The 22416-nt window shown below is 35.9% G+C and overlaps 1 protein-coding gene across 1 annotated transcript; it reads right to left on the minus strand.

The window, feature by feature from the left end:
• Window positions 1-512: 512 nt before the first annotated feature.
• On the minus strand, window positions 513-18818 carry MYCT1 (MYC target 1). Its single transcript, XM_077776024.1, has 2 exons — window positions 18752-18818; window positions 513-1378 (listed from the first exon to the last, which is right to left on the minus strand). The coding sequence occupies exons 1-2, from the start codon at window positions 18801-18803 to the stop codon at window positions 870-872; spliced, it is 561 nt and encodes a 186-aa protein (XP_077632150.1). The 5' UTR covers window positions 18804-18818; the 3' UTR covers window positions 513-869.
• Window positions 18819-22416: the final 3598 nt, after the last annotated feature.

Below are 22416 nucleotides of genomic sequence, written 5' to 3' on the forward strand. Positions count from 1 at the left end.
CAGTGGCTAGATTTCTATCTAAGAAATAAAATTGATCCCTAAGGAAAAATGTAAGCTTGGTGTTATTCAAGTTTGTTTTTAGGTCAAAGAATTGGATTTGCTGGTATTGCTTTTGTAACAACGTAGCTACAACAGTGAGGAACAGTTAAATGATCTTAGTAAACCCAAGGATTTTGCCTCAGTGATGCAGATAACTAGTCTTGGGGAAGGCACAAGAAGAGGCTGGGGTAGGGGTTGGGGGAATTAAGTGTCAGAATTGAAGTGTCCTATAACGCCCACAGGTTCTCTTCCTTTGCTTGGTTCCCACACTTTCACAAACGAGTGGCATCAAGGAACTTGAAAATCTCTGTTCTGTCATTTTTGTGCTCATATAATCTATTAAAAATCCAAGACTGTAAAATGATTCATGTCACTGAATAAGGTAAAATTAAAATTCTTTAGAATAGATTTTTTTAAAAAAAGTGACCTAGTGATTTTTTTTCCCTTTGCAGTCACATAGGACAGTCAGTGAGGACTGTAAACCACAAGTATCAAAAGCTTTAATTTTAGTCTAAAATATTTATATACTGGATCACAGCTGAGTCTTAGATAAGAATCATTGTCTTAAAAACCTTCAGATTGAGTACAAAAAACATAAATATATAACTTTTTGGAAAATATTACTATTTTGTGAGACACAAGGAAAAAGGGTATTCATAGAAAATGTGTTTTACATTTTCTGCATTGAATTATAGCGCATGAACAGATCAGCTCGGGAACCCATTAGCTGTTTGGGTCATGCCCTCAAAATTCCGTTTAGCTGGTTTGTCATCTTCTTTCAAGAAAAGCCAAGAAAAGGAAGAAACAATTTAAAAACAGAAGCACCGTCCTCAGGAATCTGGGAACGCTTTTATAATTGAGTCATAGGCAGGTGGGGGCGGTGTGGAAAAGCCCACTCGAAGACTGTTGTTGGACCAGTGGAAATCCGGGCGGCTCAGACTGTGCGAAGTGCTGATGGTGTGAACTGCACTGGAGGAAGGGAGAGTCACCAGCTGACTGTCAGTTTCCACCGGAAGTGGCGGACTTTGCAGAAAGGGGTGGAAAGTTGAAGCCCTGAAGCTTGATTTTCTTGGAAAGGAATTTGCTTGCTCTAGGGAAGCTTGTCGCTGGAAAGTGAGACTGGCCAGGCTGAGGTTGCTCCGCCGTTCACAGCCACTGTGGCGGTAAAACCCAGTCCTGTTGAGGCCATGGTTATAAGACCTAGGCCGCCGGCTTGAACTCCACTGCGAGATGGGAGCACTGGCTCTTCTTCGAGACAAACAGACACACAGAGCCCAAATAAATCCTCCAATTACAAGCACAATTGCAATGGACACTGTGAAGGACGTTATAATATCCTCTGAAACAAACAAAAATCGAATAGGTAATTTAATTTACAAATAGGTATTCAACTAAAACCACAGAGCAGAGTACCAATTATAACTATGGAACAGTGATTAATTGAAACAGACGTTGAATTAGGGAAATAAAAGATGGTGCTGGGTACATATGTGAATATCAACTGATATGCTTCCATTTATTAAAGCAAAAGGATCTAAACTAACATTTTTTAGCTGTAGCATTCCACGTTGCTTATGCTATTAATTTATCACCTTTAAGAAATAAGAAATAAGCGGGGGCACCTGGGTGGCTCAGTCGGTTAAGCGTCCGACTTCAGCTCAGGTCATGATCTCATGGTTCCTGGGTTCGAGGCCCGTGTCGGGCTCTGTGCTGACAGCTAGCTCAGAGCCTGGAGACTGTTTCAGATTCTGTGTCTCCCTCTCTCTCTCTCCCTCCCCTGCTCATGCTCTGTCTCTCTCTCTCAGAAATAAATAAAAAATATTTAAAAAGAAATAAGCAAAGCCCTCTTTTCTTAAAGGCGATCCTTTAGTTCATACATTTTTATAAGCTTGCAAAGAAGACTATTTCCTTTTGAGTTATGGGAGTTATAATGTGCCAGAAATTGATAAAGGATTTTGTAGTCAAATTGACTTTGCCTTTTCCTGCATCTGCTTTCATCAACCCCAGTGATGTCTCCCACCTGCAGGCTTCATGACATCTCACTTCCTGTGGTCATTTTGAGACAGGAAGTGCTGAGCTGGAGCCACCTGGTGGGCTGACTGATTTATGTTCTATTTCCTGAACTCCTGGACTGTAACCTGTATCTCTTGACTCATTGATGACATGACCCGTGCAGAGCACTGTGCACTTTCCTGGGCCATCAGTTCCAGTCCATGCTGCCCTCATGCCCTCATTGTGATAATGAAATTTTTGTCTCCTGAATCCATAGAATTTCTGCTATACACTGGTATCCTTCAATTCACAGAACTTCCATTTGTTCAGATTTCCTGTTCGGGGGGCAGGGGAGTTGTTTTCCCAAAATGGAAAGTCTACCTTGCTGCTTCTTCTTATGAGCTAAAAACCAATTTTTTAAAAATAAAACTGGGCAGCAGAGCCCCTGCTTTGAAGTAAAGACATTCTGCATACCAGAAGAGCCCTCTCATGTCTTATCACCAGGCTTGGAAGACCCCACCCCATTCCCCCATGATCTAACCCACAAGTCATGCTGATTTCCTCACTGTCCCAAAGCCTGTCTTTTTCTCTCCAGCTCTGTGCTTTTCCACATCGTTTTCCTTATATCTGGACACAACTTTTAAACATCTGTCTGAAAAATCTATTCTTCAAGATCCATTTCAAGCATCACTTTTTGGTTTCATCAAGGAAAATTAGTCTACGGTTTCATCAACAAAAATTAGTTACTGTTAAGTAAAGAGGTAGTCTATCTTATCTAATTGCTTATCTAGGGATTCAGTACTGAGAGGGTCACAGACTGGAAATTAGCTCAGTGAGGTTTTGAGATTGTGAAACAGACAAACAAACAAACAGAAGGGCTGCAAATGTTTTGAAGTTCCTCCCTTTGAGAGGTAGAATCTATTTCTCTCCCCTTGAAGCTGGGCTGGCTTCATGACTTGCTTTGACCAATAGGATGCAATGGATTTGAAACTGTGCAAAATGAAGCCTAAACCTCAAGAGGCCTTTCAGCTTCTACCCCAGCTGTTCTCAGAAGTCCTGTAATCGCCAGCATCCAACAAGCCCAGGCTAGCCTCTTGGATGATGAGGGACACATCGGACCAGCTAACCCATTGCTCTGACCAAAAGACTGCTGCCTCCAAACACATGAATGAGATTTTCCTAGATAATTCAGATGTTAGTTTTCCTAACAACTGAGTGGGACACATGAGAGAAGACTGACAGAAAATATATCTAGCTGACCGATCCCAGTCCAAACTACTAACCCACAGAATTGTAGCTGAATAAATGATATTTTTAAGCTATTATTGTGGCAGGATTCTTGCACAAAGTCGTGACACCGAGGCTGTTTAATTTCCAGGAAGCAACTTTATTCCTGTGGTGCCACTCAGTTGGGTTCATACCGGAAGAATGGAGCATCCAATGTCACATGGCATAGTTTTTTTAATACGTTTTCTATTTCTTTGTCTCCCATATATGGGAACACATACAAACATGTAGTCTGACTAAGTGGTCTCAGTTTACAAGGTCATGAGGGATGTTTTCACATAGGCGCAGAGCCAGGTTACCTTGAAGTTTTGTGAGGTTTTTGGAGTTTTTTTCCTCCTTTGTTCTCTCTTTTTTTTTTTCCTCTTTAAGGAGAGGACCCTACCACACTATGTTTTGAAGTAGACTGTTATACAGCAAAAGCTAACTGATTCACGGTTCCTGACTCGGCTTTATCCCTAACATATTGTATGATTTTTAGGAAACTTATCTGGACTCATTTTATTATGTTTTAAATGAAAAAGTTAGATTTTATGATTACCAAGTTTCTGTTCAGGTTATTGTTGTAATTTATGATAGAGAAAATTTACATATAGAAAATATATATTCCAGAAATAGCAAAACAAACCAATGCTAATAAATACTTAAGAATACTCATTATTCCTTAATTTTAAGATATAGGAGCCAATAGTATTCTTCCACCTTATATGGTCACATTTATCTCGAGTTAAGACTATGTATGTTTTGTTCTACTTTCACGATTACCTTCACAAATGCTTAGATCAAAATCCTCCAAAACAGTCGCTTAAATCAAATCTAAACAATAAATTCTTTGTAATAGGAAGAGGACTCTACATTATAAGATGATTTAGAACAGCTCTGCTAGACCAAGTATTGTTCTTCCAAAATGTGTCTCATGAAAGTAATATTGAGTCATAGCCTTAAAATTCAATCTCTTCAGACAGAGATTTTCGAGAATCAGGCTTGGTCAGGAAAAAGCAAGTAAATAATAAACACAGTCAGAAAATAAAATCAGACTTACTGGCTATATAATAAAATTCAAAATTAACTTGTAACTATCAGTGCCCCCAAATACTGGGAACCTACAAAAAAAAGTTATAGGAATTTTGGGTTGCCAAGGCAATGGCAACTGTGTAAATCTGAATTTCCCAGCATTTCTTCCAAAAGAAAATAGAGAACAATAAAACAATATAAAAACAATAAAACAAATGAAACTATACAAAACCCATGCCTTCAGCATAATTAGAAGAGAAAGAACATTCAAACTTCAAGTTATGGAGAAGGTAAACTGATAAAACAGATATCAATACATTCTCTCTCATTCTTCTACCTCAAGTCTTCGTGGAGAGAAAGGACAGTTTCAGAAAAAGTGTAAAAGGAATGAAAAGGTATTCTGTTCCCTAAGCATTCCTGGCTATAGTAAAGGGATTTACAAGTGCAGGCAAGAATGTGAAAAAGCAGCCTTGGAAAGTAATCCTTCCCTGAGGAAGAAGAGGGTAAAGAGTACAGTCAAAAGATCGTATCTTGTAGGATTCCATTTACAAGAAATGTCCAGAAGAGGGGGAGGGAAACTATGGAGAGAGCAAGCAGATTAGTGATTCCGTAGGGCTGGTGGGTGGGGTGGGAGGGAATGGGAGGGAATGCTAATGGCCATGGGTTTCTTTTTGAAGGACAGTGTTCTCATGTTAGATGGTGGCAATGGTCACACAACTTTGTGTGAATAACAAAACATTTATTGTACCATTTAGTGGGTGAATCATATGATATGTGAATTATCTCAATAAAGGTGTTAAAAACAGGAATGAAAGAGAAAGAGAGGTGCTTTTTGGAAACCACATAATGAAAAAGAAAAGAGGAAAGAGTGAGGGGAAAATTTAGGGTCCTTCAAGACAAAAAAAAAAAAGAAAAAGTGAAAACAAAGGACACAAAATTCCTCCTTAGTTCTGTCCTCTAAAACTAAAAGTCAACCAGTAAAAACGCCATATGGTGGTAAATTGAGGAAAGGAGGAATCTAAAATGACCCCCCCGGGGGCACCTGGGTGGCTCAGTCTGCTAAGCACCTGACTTCGGCTCAGGTCATGATCTCACGGTTCGTGGGTTCAAGCCTCGCGTCGGGCTCTGTGCTGACACCTCAGAGCCTGGAGATTGGTTCGGATTCTTTGTCTCCCTCTTTCTCGACCCTCCCCTGCTTACGCTGTCTCTCTCTCTTTCTCTCAGAAATAAATGAAAACATTAAAAAAATTAAAAATAAAATGACCCCCGGCTTCTGGCGTGAGCAGGCAAGGAGACTAGCATCATTTATCCAAACCAAGAAGAAATGTAAGATTATGGAAGTTGCTGAATTTGAGTGCCCCTGAGTTATTCATTTGGAATCTTCATATTACAAGAGACTGGCAGCCATCATGGAAAGCACTCACACTAAAAGCAAGAGTGTGTTTAGAAGAAGTGAGTTGAGAATAAATAGCCAGGAAAATCACAATTTAACAGGTAGCAGAAGGAAGCAAGGAAACAGAGAATGACTAATTTGGGAGGTCTGGGGAGACAAAAAAAAAAAAAACACAAAAAAAAACAAAAAAACAAACCAAACATGCTAGCACTGAATCTAAGTAACAAGAGAATTTTAGGTGGAAGTGATTACCAGCGACTTGCCCCCGAGACATTTATCTATTCACTTGTTTCATGTATAAGACCCCCACTAGATACCAAGTAGTTCTAAATTTACAGGCAACAGTGAAGAAAACAAAATGTGAGCCCTGGTGGAGTTTACATCCTATAAGACTTCAATTAAGGTAAGAAAATGTCCTCTAAGACTGCAACGAGGGAGCATGTTGGCCACTTTGCCCAGAGCAGATTGAGGTCAGATGATGGAAGATTATGAGTGCATCTCTAAAAAGTTCAATCTGTCTACAGTGGGCAGGAAAAAGGGGCTTGAACAAAGTGACCTAAGAGGAAGGATAGAATATAGAGCTAACCATGATAAATGAGATAGACCCAGGCACAGAGCAGGGAAGATAGTTGAAACAAGTCTGAACATTCCTGCCAAGACTCAGATACACAATAACAATAATGACTTAGTCTGGGAAGAAACAGTAAGAATAGGAAAGACAAAATTTGGTCACAAGAGACCCAAAGTCAAAAGAATCTAGAAATTACTCCAAAGTATTACACCTTCTAAAATGCTAGAAATAAGATATGGGTGAAGTGGGGCTATAAACTGAGGTTTAGAGGCTCTTGCTCCTAAGATCTTAATTATGATGTTATTTTCTAGTAGTGATTTAATAATCAGGTTAAATTATAATGTTTTAGAGAAGTTTGAGTATCTACTCACTTCATGAGATTTACATACCTTTCCTGTTTTAAGTTTATGAGAGGATAGATTTGCTCAATTTTTATTGTTTCATAATCATTAACACTAAATTTCCTTTAGGTTTTGGCTGCATAAATTCTATACTTCACTGAAAAATGTGTTTTTTGGGTTTTTGTGTTTTTTTTTTTTTTTGCTTTTTTGGCTTTTTGTTTAATTTGAGAGAGAGAGAGCAAGCTTGGTGTGGGAGAATGGCAGAGAGAGAGAATCTCTGTGCTGTGCAGAGCCTGATTCAGGGCTCAATCTCACGACCCTGGGATCACGACCTGAGTGGAAATCAGACTCTGACACTCAACATACTGAGCCACCCAGGCGCCCCTCCCTGAAAAATTGCTCTAGAAAATAAATAAAAATCATGAGCTACTCAAATCCTCCATAGAACTAACTCTTCTGCCTTCTTCTCAAATAAGTCTATGAGTCCAGGCAGTTTAGTATGTTTGGTACTTTGGTTTAAAAAAACCTAATTTTACCTATTTCAGTGAGGTTTTGGCAATCTTTTTTGTGTGATATGTATTACATATAATTTGAATAATTCATTATTAAACGCTATTAAGTGATTAGTCATCCCTGGAAGAGTTTCTTTATAGAATAGTTTATGCCCCAGAGAATCCATGAGTTGATTATAATGAGAAATGCTTTAATCACAGAATCTGGACAAAATCATTCAGAAATGCTGTCTTCTTATTTAGAATAATGAATGAAAAATACACTAAGGTTCATCTAGATGTTGTACTTTTGAATAGGAAAATAAGGCATTAGGTAGAAATATAGTATGTAAACTATAAGCTCCTTCCAAATTTGAAGTTCTATTATTCTACCCCAGAAAGTTTTCATTAGGTAAATTTGGGTCACCTGGGTGGCTCAGTTGGTTGAGCATCTCACTCTTGATTTCAGTTCAGGTCATGATCCTATGGTTGTGAGATTGAGGCTGGCATAAGGCTCTGCACTGAGCATGGAGCTTGCTTAAGATTCTGTCTCTCCTCCCCTCTCTCTCTGCCCCTCCCCTGCTCATACTCTCTCTCTCTGTCTCAAAATAAATAAATAAACATTAAAAAAAACACCTTTACGTAATTTCGATATTTGGAGGAATATAATTTATAAAAAATGTAATCTTATTTTTATTTCATGATTTTGTTAAACACTGTAGTATGTTTCTATTTAATTAATTTAATTTATAGATCTCAAGCACTGTTTTGCATGTATCATACCACTTAATTATCAAGCAGCCCCATAAGGGGAATAGTTTATTTCTTAGGTGTGTTGTAAGAAAACATTAATCTAAAATGTAAGTGAAGAACTTAAAATGCATAAAAAGTGTACAAATTTAATACCAGATTTGGTAGCCTGTTACAAACAGATATATTTGGGAAAATTGTGCTAAAGCAATATTACGCATTCTGTAGATAACATTCTCCTGAATCAACAGCCTCTACTGGAGAATTTGAAATGTTAAGAACTTCAGGGGCACCTGGGTGGCTCAGTCATTTAAGCATCCGGTTTCGGCTCAGGTCATGATCTTGTGGTTCACGAGTTCAAGCCCCACATTTGGTTCTGTCTGACAGCTCAGAGCCTGGAATCTGCCTCCGATTCTGTATCTTCCTCTCTCTCTGCCCCTCCCCTGCTTATAATCTGTCTCTCAAAAATAAATAAAACATTTCAATACTTTTTAATTAAAAAAAGAAATATTAAAAACTTCAGATATAGAATTACAGATAAGGGGTTTCAGCTAAAACTAACTCTTAAATATGCCTTGGCTCAGAATCCTCATTTTAGTGATACTGAAACAGAGTCTAAGTTTTACGTAGTAGAACTAACACTTGATTTGTTTTAGTGACTGAATACTGACAGCTAGTACTGGTCTGGGGATGATTGCTTTCACTCATAAATGGCATAAAATGAGAAGACAACTATTCAAGTTTGCAAAGTATATGCCTCCGTGTTTCTGTATAAAACCTATGTAACTAACCACTATGACCTGATCGAGGATTCTAAATATCTCAGGTTATAAGCAGATATAATAGATGATATTAAAGAGATATATTCACTTCATTTCAACTAACTGGAGATAAAACTAGAATCTTAAAAGAGAAAATAGATTCAGTTACCCAACAAAGGCTTTTAATGGTTATAGGAGTTCCTACACACAGTCTCAGTGTTTGTATCCTTTGAGTCTCTCTATTGCTGTCTCTTCTGACAAATAAAATGTTCTCGGTGGTTCATCTTTATTGAAAAAGAGTATAAGGTTTGGGGCGCCTAGGTGGCTCAGCCGGTTAAGCATCAGACTTAGGCTAGGGTCATGGTCTCATAGTTCATGAACTTGAGCCCCGCGTGGGGCTCTGTGCTGACAGCTTAGTACTGGAGCCTGCTTCAGATTCTGTGTCTCCCTCTCACTCTGCCCCTCCCCTACTTGTACTCTGTCTCTCTGTCTCACTGTCTCTCTTCCTCAAAAATAACTAAAAACATTTAAAAAAAGAAAAATAGCATAAGGTTTAATTTCAAGAAAAAAAGTAGAAACTTTCAAAATGTACAATTAAGGGAAAATAATGTCTATGAAATTGATTGAGAAAATTAGCAATCACTTCTTGGTCTTTTGGCTAAGATGAAGTGGAGAAAATTAGCAAGGCAACCAAAATACACAGAGTAAGAAATATATTAATGTGCCAGATGTCTGATTTCCAAAATATATTATTCTGATATAAGAAAACAAGGGTAATATCCAAACTCCGGTAGACCAATTGTTATAGAATATATTCAACCATCAAAACCTTCTTAAATGAGAAATTTAAGTTTTGTGAGTAAAAAGATCACTTTTCATGGCGCTAAGAATAGAACAATATTTCTAGGAGCATAGCTTGACAATAAATCTATTTCAAATACTTCTTCTTTATGGTTATAATGTTTCTATATTATAATATTTATGATGTTATACTATTAAATATCATATTTAACACTGTAGATGTCCTCTCTGTGCCTGAAATCTGGGGCAATGGCAAGAAGAATAGGTAATAATGACTCAACATGTCGTATTATGGTTATAAAGAGAAGACTATATAGGGTTATAGAGATACATAAAAAAGATTAAATGACAAATTCTAAATACACGAGAATCATGAGAATGGTATATACACATTAATAATAAACCAGTTACATTTTGAATGAATATAAAGTAATATAAGATGGAACTTGCAGAAGTCCCAAAAATGACAGGAAAAAGTCATACTGCTTTAATATGAATTTGCTTAATTTTGTTATTCAGTTGAGTGCACATACATGAAAATGGTTTCCTAACCCATAAAGTTAGTCAAATACCCATGTTAGAAATTATCGTACTAATTCTTATGCTGCTACCATATGTGCATAATTTTTTATAGTTATGAATGATAATAATGACATAAGAATCTCTAAAACTTGCTAAAATATATGATAAAAAACTTCTCTATCTTCTTTAAAAATTTTTTTAATGTTTATTTTTTAGAGAGAGAGGTGAGAGAGAGAGAACATAGGGGAAGAGCAGAGAGAGAGAGAGGGAGACACAGAATCCCACAAAATAGGCTCCAGGCTCTGTGTGATGCGGGGCTCGAACTCATGAACCATGAAATCATGACCCGAGCCAAAGTTGGACGCTTAACCAACTGAGCCACCCAGGCCCCCCTTATCTATCTTTGAAAGTTTCTTTAAATCCAAACTTTAAAAATAAGTACAAAAGTACAGAAAAGGAATAAGAAATAAAGTACAGTCAAGTCATATTTCTTAAAATTTTTGTTCAAGTTTAATTAACATACAATGTTCTATTACTTTCAGGTGTACAAAATAATGATTCAACAATTCTGTACTCATCAAGATCAATATACTCTTCATCCCCTTTATCTATTCAAGCGATAATTTTAGTATAGCCTGTTCCAGAACGGTCTTCCATAGGGACTTTTTAAAAATTTATTTAACTATAGTTAATGATTTTTCTGAACCAAACTAGAATTCAGAAAATGAAAACAGCATCTATTGGCCATACAGCTTTAAATTTTCATAATGTAATTTCATTCTGGCAGATTTTTGATAATAAATTTTGAAAGCCTTTTTTAAAAACATACTAGTAAAAAAAACATACCCAAAAAATACATTGGCACAGATACTTCTTTTTTTTAATTTTTTTTTTTTACATTTATTTTTGAGAGACAGAGTAAGACAGTGCATGAGCCAGGGAGGGACAGAGAGAGAAGGAGACACAGAATCCGAGAAAGGCTCTAGGCTCTGAGCAAGCATTCAGCATAAAGCCTGACGCAGAGCTCGAACCCACAAACCATGAGATCATGATCTGAGCTGAAGTCGGACGCTCAACTGACTGAGCCACTCAGGCGCCCTCAGATCCTTCTTTTTAAAGGACAATTTGCCTTCTTATTTATCAATAATCTTAAGGGAGAAAGAATGAGCCATAATGTTACTTCAAGTAATTACAGTATCATGAAACTTGTGAGACCAAATTATTATGTTTAAAAATGCATATCTCCCTTTGAAGGCAAAAGGTACAAATTCCAACATCAGTAAGGTAAAAAAATATAAATTAGATATCCTTATCCTGATTTGTAATACATGTCTATACAACTAGCAAAGGGCTAGTACATAAGTCCTCAGTGGATAATAACTACTTCTACTAATGGTTGAATAATTTACCCAAGTCATTTGGCCCTTACTGACCTAGAAATAATGGCAACTATAGTATCTTTCAGTTCTAAGATTCTAATATTGAATCTGGCTTTCAGTACATCTAATCAATGCTTCAAATTCCGTCCATTAGTATTAAAATTTAGTAGAGGTCACCATCTAGTGGCTTTGAGTTGAATTGTTCCACTACCTGAAAAGTGATTTTATCACTGTCAACAGAATGGAACATTGATCAATTCACAAAACCCTTTGCCATTTTAAGAATCAGCTCAGCTAATGCCAAAGAAAGCTATTCTGTTCTTGGTACCCTAGAGTATAGGGGAGGATGGTTCATGCAATAAGAAGAATTTGACAGTTTTTAGGGAGAATAATATTTAGGGTACAGAAAACTTGATTGATTATAATAAAGTAAACAAAGAGTATTTTCTATGTGTAGCTTATCTGCCAGAAAATCCTATTTGGTTTTTTCCCACAATACATGCAGAATTCAACTTCCACCTACCGTACCGCCTCCCTAGTCCACGTGACCACCACCTCTGACCCTATAATTTCCCCCATTCCCCAACAACCCTTTATTCTCAATACACTAGCCAGACTGAACCTTTGAAAATAGAAGTCAAATCATACTAGCCTGTTCTAAACCCTCCACTTTTCCCAGAGCAAAAGTAGACTCCTAAAAATGTTCTTAAAGTTCCAACTTGACCTGTTCCCAATGATCTGTGCTCATTTTTACCCTTCCTCTGTCTTAACTTCATCCACACTACCCTCTTTGCTATTCCTTAAACATACTGGATATGCTCCTGACTTAGAGCCTTCACTGGTTGTAACCTATTTTAGAAATTGTTTCCCCAGCTATCTCCATGTCTAACTTCAGGTTTTCATTCATATATCACCATCTTATATAGGCCTACCCTGCTTGCCCTATTTAAAATTTCACCTTAATAAAATATAAAATAAAATAAATAAATAAAATAAAAATAGATCTGACCCCAATAATTCCAGAAGAAATATTAATCCTTCCTAGAAAAAGATAAACATAGAGTCTAAAATTGTTTCTACAATTCTTCAGCCAATACTAAGCATAAATAACAAATTGCAAAGCATTCCAAAGACAAGACCAAATGAACAAAAATCAAGAGAATGACTATCATAGAATAATAACCATAAATTATCAAGAGATTACAGTTATCAAATACAACTATTAAAATAACCAAGAATTAATAAAATACACAAGTTGAAAATTTTCAATGAAGAATGGGAACCTATAAGAATATTCAAATAAGAATATCTGATGAAAATTAGAGGATATTTTAACTGAGTTATATTAAAAATATGAAATATCAAAACACATGAAATGCACTTAAAGCTGTGTGTAGAGGAAAATGTGTAGCTTTAGAGGCATAAATGTAAAAAGAAGAAAGGCTGGGGTGCCTGTGTGGCTCAGTCAGTTAAGTATCTGACTCTTGATTGCTGCTCAGGTCATGAAATTATGATTTTGTGAGTTTTGAGCTTCGCATAAGGCTTTGCACTGACAGTGTGAAGCCTGCTTGGTATTCTCTCTCTTCTTCTCTCTCTGCCCCTTCCCCACCAGCGTTCTCTCTGTCCCTCTCAAAATAAATATATAAACTTAAAAAATTAAAAAATACAAAGAAGAAAGGCTGAAAATTAATTATATAATATTCCATATCAAAAAGTTAACCAAAAAAACCCCTAAATCAAAGTCAAGTAAAATGAAATAATACAGTAAATAATTAAGAGAAAGCAGAATGTAAGGACATAGGAAAAAAGAAAAAAAGGAAAAAAACAAAGAGGGAAAATTAATCAAAGCCTAATGTAGTTTCCCATGAAAATAAAATCTAATAAAAAAATTGATCAACATTGATTAGAATGACCAAATGGGAAGGAGGGAAGGAAGAAGAAAAAGAAGAGAGAACTACTAATATCAGAAATTAAAAAGATGACATTAGAAGAGATTATGTAGATGGGGCCCCTGGGTGGTTCACTTGGTTAAACATCCAACTTCAGCTCAGGCCATGATCTCACAGTTCGTGGGTTTGAGCCCCACATCAAGCTCTGTGGTGACAGCTCGGAGCCTGGAGCCTGCTTCAGATTCAGTGTCTCCCTCTCTCTCTGCCCCTCCCCTGCTCACACTCCATCTCTCTCTCTCTCTCAAAAATAAATAAATATTAAAAGTTTTTGGAAAAAAAAAAAGCTTTGCTAAATGGAATCCTTAGATTGAAGAGGAATGATATTAGATGAAAGACTTAGAGCTGCAGGAAGAAATAAAGAACATCAGAACTAGTATCAGTGTAAATAGAAAAAACTATTTTCTTTTAATTTCTTTTAAAGCACATACACAGTAGATAGGTGATATCTAGATAGACAGATTAGACTTAAAAATTTTTTAATCTGCTCAGCAAAGACACTTTAGAAAATAATTAAGCAAGCCACAGACAGGTAGAAAACATTTACAAGGGTGCCTGAGTGGCCCAGTTGGTTAAGTTTCGAATTCTTGATTTCAGCTTCATCTTTCAAGCCCCATAAGCTCTGTCTGCTTGGGATTTCTCTCTTTCCCTCTTTCTCTGTCCCTCCTCCTCTCTCTCTCTCTCTCTCTCTCTCTCTGTCTCTCTCCCTCTCTTTCACTCAAATAAATAAATAAACATAAAAAAATTTACAAATATGTATCTGACAACTGACTGATAACCAGAATATATAAAGGACTTTTTACATCAATGATGAAAAGACAAGAAGAAAAAGAAAAAGAAGAAGGAGGAGGAGGAAAAGAAGAAAAAGATAAAGAAAATAAAAATGGGCCAAAGAAATGAACAGACACTTCTTCAGAATATATATTCAAAGGCCACTAAGCACAAGAGAAGATGTTCAGTGTCAGGAATCAGCAAACTTTTTTTCTTTAAAGGTCCAGGGAACAAATATTTTAGGTTTTTCAGGTCATACATTACTGAAACTACTCAACTCTGTTATTGTAGCACAAAACAGCATGAACACACAACAAATACCCCAATAAAACTTTATTTATACAAACAGGCTATGCATGATATTTAGCCTTTAAGCTATCCTTTGCCAAACTCTGCTCATCATCATCAGGCATCAGGAAGATACAAACTAAAACCACGAGAAGATAAAACTAAATAGTGACCAGAAAGGCTAAAACATAAAGGGTTGAGACTAAAGGAGAGCTATTGGTAAATATCTGAAGCCAGCTGGACCCCTCATACATTGTTGGAAAAAATAAATTGTATAACCACTTTGGAAAAAGGCTTGACAATTTTTGTAAAATCAAACCTCCATCAAAGCTCTGACCAGCTCTTCCACTTCTAGGAAGTTACCAAGAATAATGAAAACATATATCAACAACAGACTCTTATAAGAATATCTGTTACAGCTCTATACTTAATAGCCAAAAGAGTAAATACTGTATGATTTCATTTGTGTGAAGTTCTAGAACAGGCAAAGCTAATCTGTTCCAGAAAAAAGCAAAATAAACATTTCTTCTGGGGATGGTGTAGGCAGGAACTGACTGGGATTGGAATTAGGGAACTTTTCAGGTTGGTGATAATATTTAATATCCAAGACTGGGGATAGAGTAATTCAGGTGTGTACATTCAGGTGTGTACAAATTCATCAAATGTGGGGCGCCTGGGTGGCTCAATCGGTTAAGTGTCTGACTTTGGCTCAGGTCATGATCTCACGGTTTGTGGGTTTGAGACCCACATCAGGCTCTGTGCTGACAGCTCAGAGCCTGGAGCCTGCTTCAGATTCTGTGTCTCCTCTCTCTCTCATCCTCCCCTGCTCACGCTGTCTCTCTCTCTCTCAGAAATACATAAAAACATTTAAAAATTTGTTTTAATAAAATTAAAAAAATAAAAATTCAGCAAATGTTCAGTTACAATGTGCACTTCAATATTATTTATTTTATACACTTCATTGTAGATAAATTTGACTTTAAAAGAAAAAACATTAAAAATATTGAATTCTGATTAATGCTATACATGCTGAAGTAATGGAAGAAGCATACTGACATTTTCAATCTACTTTGAAATGTAAGTGAATAAATTAGTGAGTAAAATAAGTATTGTAAAAAAGTAAATGTTAGAACCTAAGGGGTATGTGTATGAGTATCCACTGTAAAAATACTTTGATGTTTCTCTACATCTGAATATTTTTATAATAAAATGTTGAAAAAAACATATGAGAAAATATCCTGAACAGCTTTAAGGCAGTATATTTGGAAATTTAAATGGGAAAAGTTTTAGGAAACACAAACTTCCATAATTCATAGAAGAATCAGTAGAAGAAAACACTTCCTAACTTGCTTTCTGAGACCAGCCTAACACTAGTACAAAGCCTGACAGGGCCATGGCCAGAAAAGACTATTCTAGGCAAATTTCCCTCTTGAATGTAGATGCAGGAAATCTAAGGTCAGGGACCTGTTAAACGGTGTAGCCTTCTAGGCTCATACTTACTGAATCATAATCTCTGATCATGGAGGCCAGTGAGAGATGCATTTTCAAATTTCTTTATATAAATCAGATGCAGCAGTTTTAAGACAATAATTTGTAAACACTTGTTTTTCAAGCTCTCAGGGTAACTGAGCTAAAGGAAATAATTGGTAGGCTGTTCACGTGCAATGATGCACACATGTCCAAGAGTTTTAAAAATACAAATTAGAGATGCATTTGAAATATAACGCCATTTGTTTGCTATTTAGGAGAAGGGAATATAGAAGATATTATTGCAGGGTTTTTTTTCTCTAAGAAAGATTTTGGGTCCATTTATGCCATTTAAAAAAATTGTTTAAGTTTACGCATTTTGAGAGAGATAGAGAAAGTGGGGGAGGAGCAGAGAGAGAGGGAGAGAAAGAATCCCAAGTTTAAGGTTACATGTCTACTGTTTCAGGAAGGCAGGATGCTGCAAATTTTACAGGTTCTGGTTCCTGCTGCTTTGCTGGGGAATGTTCCCAGAGAAGAGAAATGCATTAAAGAAAGCAAAGGAGAGACGTACAACGTGGCCTTCGGCTGTGCTGTCGGTCTCAAACCAGTTTTTTTCTTCCTCTTGCACCAATGACTGTAATGCTTGTACAACATTAACATTAAATAAGTCCTAGTGCATGATTACTATGAAAATGCAAGCTAATAACCTGGTATCATCTTATCTTTCAGCATTCATTTAAGTCCCCCCCCCCAAAAAAGTTATTTGGAAAACAACTTTTCATCCATCTTAAGTGTGTTAAGTTCAAGAAATTCCTATGGTTCAATGCACAAGTTTTCCATTTCTCAACAATTCCATCTTTATTCTCTAAATTCGAAATGCCAGGCCGGCAACTGATTTTGGATACAAGAGACAAAACATGGTAATGTACTTTATAAGATTCTCAAAATAATATATTTGTGGAGTCAGTGATCAAAAGAGATGACGATTTAGATATAAAAAAAGAAAATAAAATTTAAAAGGTCTACATTTTTATTTTAGGTAATTTCTATTTAGTATATTTACAGTGAGAATTTACATTTTAAACTTAATATTTTTTAACTCAGGAGAGATAATGTGATCTTTCATATATCTTCCCAAATCATCAAACAGTATACCTGCTCAGCATATTTGCATTGGTTTTGTTAATGTTTATCATTGTAACAGTCCTCTTGCTGGTTTTCATTATTTCCATCTATTTTCCATTGTATTCACATCCTAAGACATAGAAACACTAGAAACTATCTTTGACACAGTAAGTTTGAATTCCTTCTCAAGCATAAATATCTATATTAAAACAAAAATCAGTGTTTTTAGGATTGGTAAATAGACTTCAATTAAGCCTTGTCTTAAGTCAGGCTTATTTTATGATTATTACTTATGTTTTAGTTAGTGGCTAATGATTTCTTTCACTTAAGTAGACCTGAAATTTAACTTCAGATGGTCTGGAAAAAAATTGATCTGGCTTTCACAGATTACTTTTTGCGGTAAGAGCTATTTTACTTTTAAATAATTTGTACAGTTATTTTTGTAATGAAGAACTTCACGTAAACAAAGTCTAGCTGTTTTTTCAGTGTGTGTTTAATGCATTCACTTTTCCTATAAATGAAGACAGCAAGCAGTATTATAACAAATATATATAATTAACACTCCCACAATTCTAAGGCTTATTGGCTGTTGATGTTTCCCTAGAATTACTTATTACCGAAGTCATTCTTAACAATACGCAAACATAATTTACTTTCTTCTTATTTTTTAATAATTATGTTAGGATGTTCACTAATGTCCCTCCTTTCCAGGCCTGAAGCACACATGAAGGGTTGATGTTAAAAAAAAAATTTTTTTTTTAAATTTGGACAATAAAAAGAATTCTTTCCCTTCATGCACATCTGTGTGATGGGGGACAGCTAGGTGAGGTTGTTAGGGACAGTCAACATTGCAGATTGTTTTCACTGATAGTTCCCAAAGCATCCCCATGAATCACAAAACAAAGTATGGAATAGTTCTCTGAGAGGATTAAAAACCTGATCTGGACAAAAAATAAGGCTATTGATCTCTTCAAAAACTCCATTGTTTCCTTTATTTTTTTTTTCTGAATTTAACTGAAATTGCCCCCTTTGTTTTTTTAAAACACCCCTGAATCCAAGAATACTTGTCAATTCACATCTTAGCCCTTGTTCCTTGGCATTTCCCTTCTTTAGCCTTGAAGAACTGGTAATTTTGACCTTCGCTCTACTTTGTTGCTGATATTTAACTAGTAGCTGTGTCTGAACTCCGCCAAAAGGTGCTTTTGTATTGTTTCTTTTTTCCTCTGTGATAGGCTTCCTTTTAATGTTATATGTAATGTTATTTCAAATGAACTTTTCTTATTATAGTTTTTTCTTCCTCTAATTTCATAATAAGGTTCCTTATTTTATCTATGTCATCACACTTCTTAAGTATAGATCTTGTTATTTTGATTTCCTTTGGAAAATAAAGAGGATGGCATTGACAATGTAAATTAAAATAACCTCTTCAGCAATTCTTGATTTCAGTAAGTAAAATATATACTTTATAACCTTAAGACAAATAAAACAATTTTCCAACAAAATCTGCATTATCATATTCTAAACGACAATTACTTCCATCTCTTTATTTTCGTATTTTTATTCTCATTATTTTCCAATTATTTTCTGTAACACCAACCAAAATATATACTTGCTGTCCAGATTCTTCTTAAGTGTCTCCAAAACCCACTTTAAAAACATTATGTGAATATATTTATTATAATAAACTTATGGAAACTTAAATAATCAGATTACGGTAAACAAACTATCTCAAAGATTTTCACTATTTCAATAAATTATGCAGTACATTTTCTGCATCCTAATTTTAAATTAAAAACAGTTAAAGAAAATATCTTACCCCAAAAGTTTTCTGGCCATGGACTCCCTAAACTTGTTGTGTTATTAGCCATAATATCCACAAGAAATAGAAGAGACAGAAGAAAAAAAGAAAGAAAAGCCAGTATGTTCAAGAGAAGCACTTTGATTCTATGTCTTTGTGGTTCAGCAGGAGAAAAATAATTTACACACAACCCCTCATATACTTGTGTTTGCATAAAAGGAAACAAGTGTATCATGTTTCCTGCTTTTATACTCAAATTAGCAACTGTTTTTCTTATCTTGGAATTCCACATGGTTCCTGAGACACGAAACAATTTCCTTCTCGTCATTTCCTCAGCTAAATTATCAAGTTTCTTCCTCTTGGTCACCTCCAAACCGCTTTTGGGCTAAGAGGCTCCTTTTCTCATTCTTTCTTCAATTCCTATGGACATACATAGGAAGATTCCAAAATCTAGTGATAGCACTCTGGGTTAAATTTATATAGGACAGAGAAAGAGACTGCTTTCCAACATTTGACAACTAGATTTATTCAGCAAATTGGAGAGGCGGAGGCGGGTGGGACCTCTGGAAATCCATGCTCTATTCAAGTACAGTTAAATGTTATCTAATACCCATTTTTATAAATCTCAGTTATTTATTAAAATTCTTAACATGTTTCTTTCTCCATTTGGCATATTAATTTTGAAACATTATTTACTTCATTTCATAAATAGCTACCTAAAATACAATTTGTACTTAATTTGTATTACTCTTGAACTGGTATTTAAGTATGAATAGGATGATGTCCACACTGAAGGAGCCGGTTTCAAACCAAGCAAGGGAAACTTAAGTGTAAACATGGAATTGCAACAGAAAGTTAAGCGCTATAATGGAAAGTACAGTGATCACAGTAATGTTTTTTCATGGAGATGTCTAAGAACTCTGTGGGAAAGTATGAAAATAATCAAGAGGAGAGAGGAAGAAGGCCAAAAGGACGGTGTAAACAAAGAAGAATCATTACAATCCACACAGGGGATATTGTGGGTGTGACTATAGGAAAGAATTATATGAAATCTTTCAGGATATGTTGATAAGTTAACATTTTAAGAGTCTTTATTAGTTGTAGCTTGCTTCGTTCATTCATTTATTTATTTATTTTGAGAGAGAGAGAGGGCGCAAGTGAGCGAGGGGACAGAGAGAGAGGGAAAGAGGCAGGGTTCCTGTCCACCTAATGTGGGGCTGGAGCTCACCAACCATGAAATCATGACATGAGCCAAAGTCCTAGGATTAACGACTGAGCCCACCAGACCTTCTTAGCTTTATTTTAGACCAGATCCTCCAGCATTCGGAAACCTTTGGAAGTAAAAGTCAAAGTGCCAGAATGCACTTAACTGCACTAAACTTCATTCAGATCTGGTTTCCTCACTCTTGGATTAAATCAGGCATTAACACTTGCGTTTGCCCTAGTTGTCATTAGACTCTAATTCTTAAAAAAAAAAAAATTTTTTTTAATGTTTTATTTATTTCTGAGAGAGAGAGAGAGACAGCGTGAGCAGGGGAGGGTCAGAGAGAGAGGGAGATACAGAATCTGAAACAGGCTCCAGGCTCTGAGCTGGCAGTCAGCACAGAGCCTAACGAGGGGCTCGAACCCACGAACCATGAGATCATGACTTGAGCCAAAGTCAGACACTTAACTGACTGAGCCACCCAGGTGCTGCTAGACTGTAATTCTTAAGGAGCAGTAATCATCTTTCCAAAGTCTGTCATAGCCTAGGAACATCTGAGGGAAAAAATAACATTAAGTTTACCCCATATTAATTTTTGTTGCTTTGGCTCATTTTCTTAATGTTCATAGGTTTACATTAACTGGAAGCTTACTGGAAGTTAAAACGTGGACACCCTAAAGGAGACTAATAGAATGTTATAGAAAATTNCTCTGAGCTGGCAGTCAGCGCAGAGCTTGACGAGGGGCTCGAACCCACGAACCATGAGATCATGACTTGAGCCAAAGTCAGACACTTAACTGACTGAGCCACCCAGGTGCTGCTAGACTGTAATTCTTAAGGAGCAGTAATCATCTTTCCAAAGTCTGTCATAGCCTAGGAACATCTGAGGGAAAAAATAACATTAAGTTTACCCCATATTAATTTTTGTTGCTTTGGCTCATTTTCTTAATGTTCATAGGTTTACATTAACTGGAAGCTTACTGGAAGTTAAAACGTGGACACCCTAAAGGAGACTAATAGAATGTTATAGAAAATTTAGAGATTTCACTGAGCAAATGTGAAGACTCATCTGTATAATATTCTTGTTAAGGTTTATTCCCATATAACTGAGTAAATAAAATATCCATTTTTGCTTAAGAAAAGAGAAAGGGCCCACATTTTCATATTACCTTTACTTTTTGATATTTGTGGACCAAATTTATAAAAATAGAAAATTAAATGACCATCTAACATTGGAAAATATATAATCCAGATGAAAGTATCTTGAAATATTACTAAATTCTTATAAAAAGAGTATGATTCTTTCATTTTTATATGTATTTTTAGGTACACTTTTTGTGTTACTATAGGCCGTCTGACTCCATAAATATTAATTTCAAAAATGGATACATTTTTATAAAGAGTTACATGGAGCACATTGGCCCTAAAACAACAAACCCAGTGAGGGGAACAGATGAGTCGGGTTTGTGGAAACTCTTCTGTGCAAGGAGCAGAACTCACTCCATTCCAGGGCCCGGGAGGCAGGCAGAGACTTCCTTTCATTGTTTCATGTTTAATCACCTAGATTTTTTTCCTCCTAAGTTTTCACTTTTGCAGATGGTCAGAACCCAGTCAAAACCCTGAAGAAAATTTGCTTTCTAGCAGTTAATGACCTAAGCATATATATTTCTGTTTTTCCTGTTAACAGCTAGTTGGTAGTATGAGTTCTTATCTGTGCATGTGGCTTGCTTGGTAAGGATTTTTACTCTTCCTGGGCAGAGATCCATATGATTGAGTGTTTATGTCTATGGGATTTTTGAGTCCCACGACTTGTAATGCCAAAACAGGCAGTTGATTTTTATATTTCTAAAATGTTTTGGGTCTGCTTTTCTACTGTTTGTTATTTCACAAGTTGGGTCTTTAGATCTGCATTCTCTGGGAGTCATAAAATACACTGGAGGTTTGTTCTTAGGTAAGATAGGCATGGGACTTACTTCCTCCGTTCAGGTACCTGTTCAGATCACCTCCTTACCAGGCATTCATTAGCCACCTTGCTTCAAACGTCCCCACTCTATCTAACTGCTGTCCCCTGCATTATCATTTCCTTCAGAACACTTGAAACTCCTCGATACTATACTATCCATTATTTTGACATTTTTTTTGGTCTCTTCCAGCAGAACTTGAGTTCCATGGGAACAGGAACTTTATTGATTTGCTCATATCTGTTTCTCCTGTGGCTAATAAAGTGTTCTTAATAACCGTTATTAATGTTATTAAATAACTCAACAGGCTCTTAATAATAGGCTCTTAATAAATACTTATTCAACAAAGGAAAAGATTTCAAGGAACCTAAAGATGAAAGTATTTTAGACATTCCAAGTCAGGGTAATAAAAAAAACCTTGACTTTTTTTTATTACCCTGACTTGGAATGTCTAAAACAGAAATAAAGGTTTTTAACTTTTGCTTTTAAATATTAAAAACCTCTATTAATAGGCATTT

The sequence above is a fragment of the Crocuta crocuta genome, unplaced genomic scaffold, assembly GCF_008692635.1.
Source record: "Crocuta crocuta isolate KB4526 unplaced genomic scaffold, BGI_CrCroc_1.0 scaffold25, whole genome shotgun sequence".
NCBI classification, from domain to species: Eukaryota; Metazoa; Chordata; class Mammalia; order Carnivora; family Hyaenidae; genus Crocuta; species Crocuta crocuta.

What these genes read in the sequence shown, in the direction of transcription:
- MYCT1 (XM_077776024.1), bottom strand. Translation starts at nt 18,803, where the DNA reads ATGGCTAATAACACAACAAGTTTAGGGAGTCCATGGCCAGAAAACTTT. An exon ending in ATGGCCAGAAAACTTTTGGG is followed by an intron (nt 1,379 to 18,751) that starts GTAAGATATTTT and finishes TGTTTGTTTCAG; the next exon opens with AGGATATTATAACGTCCTTC.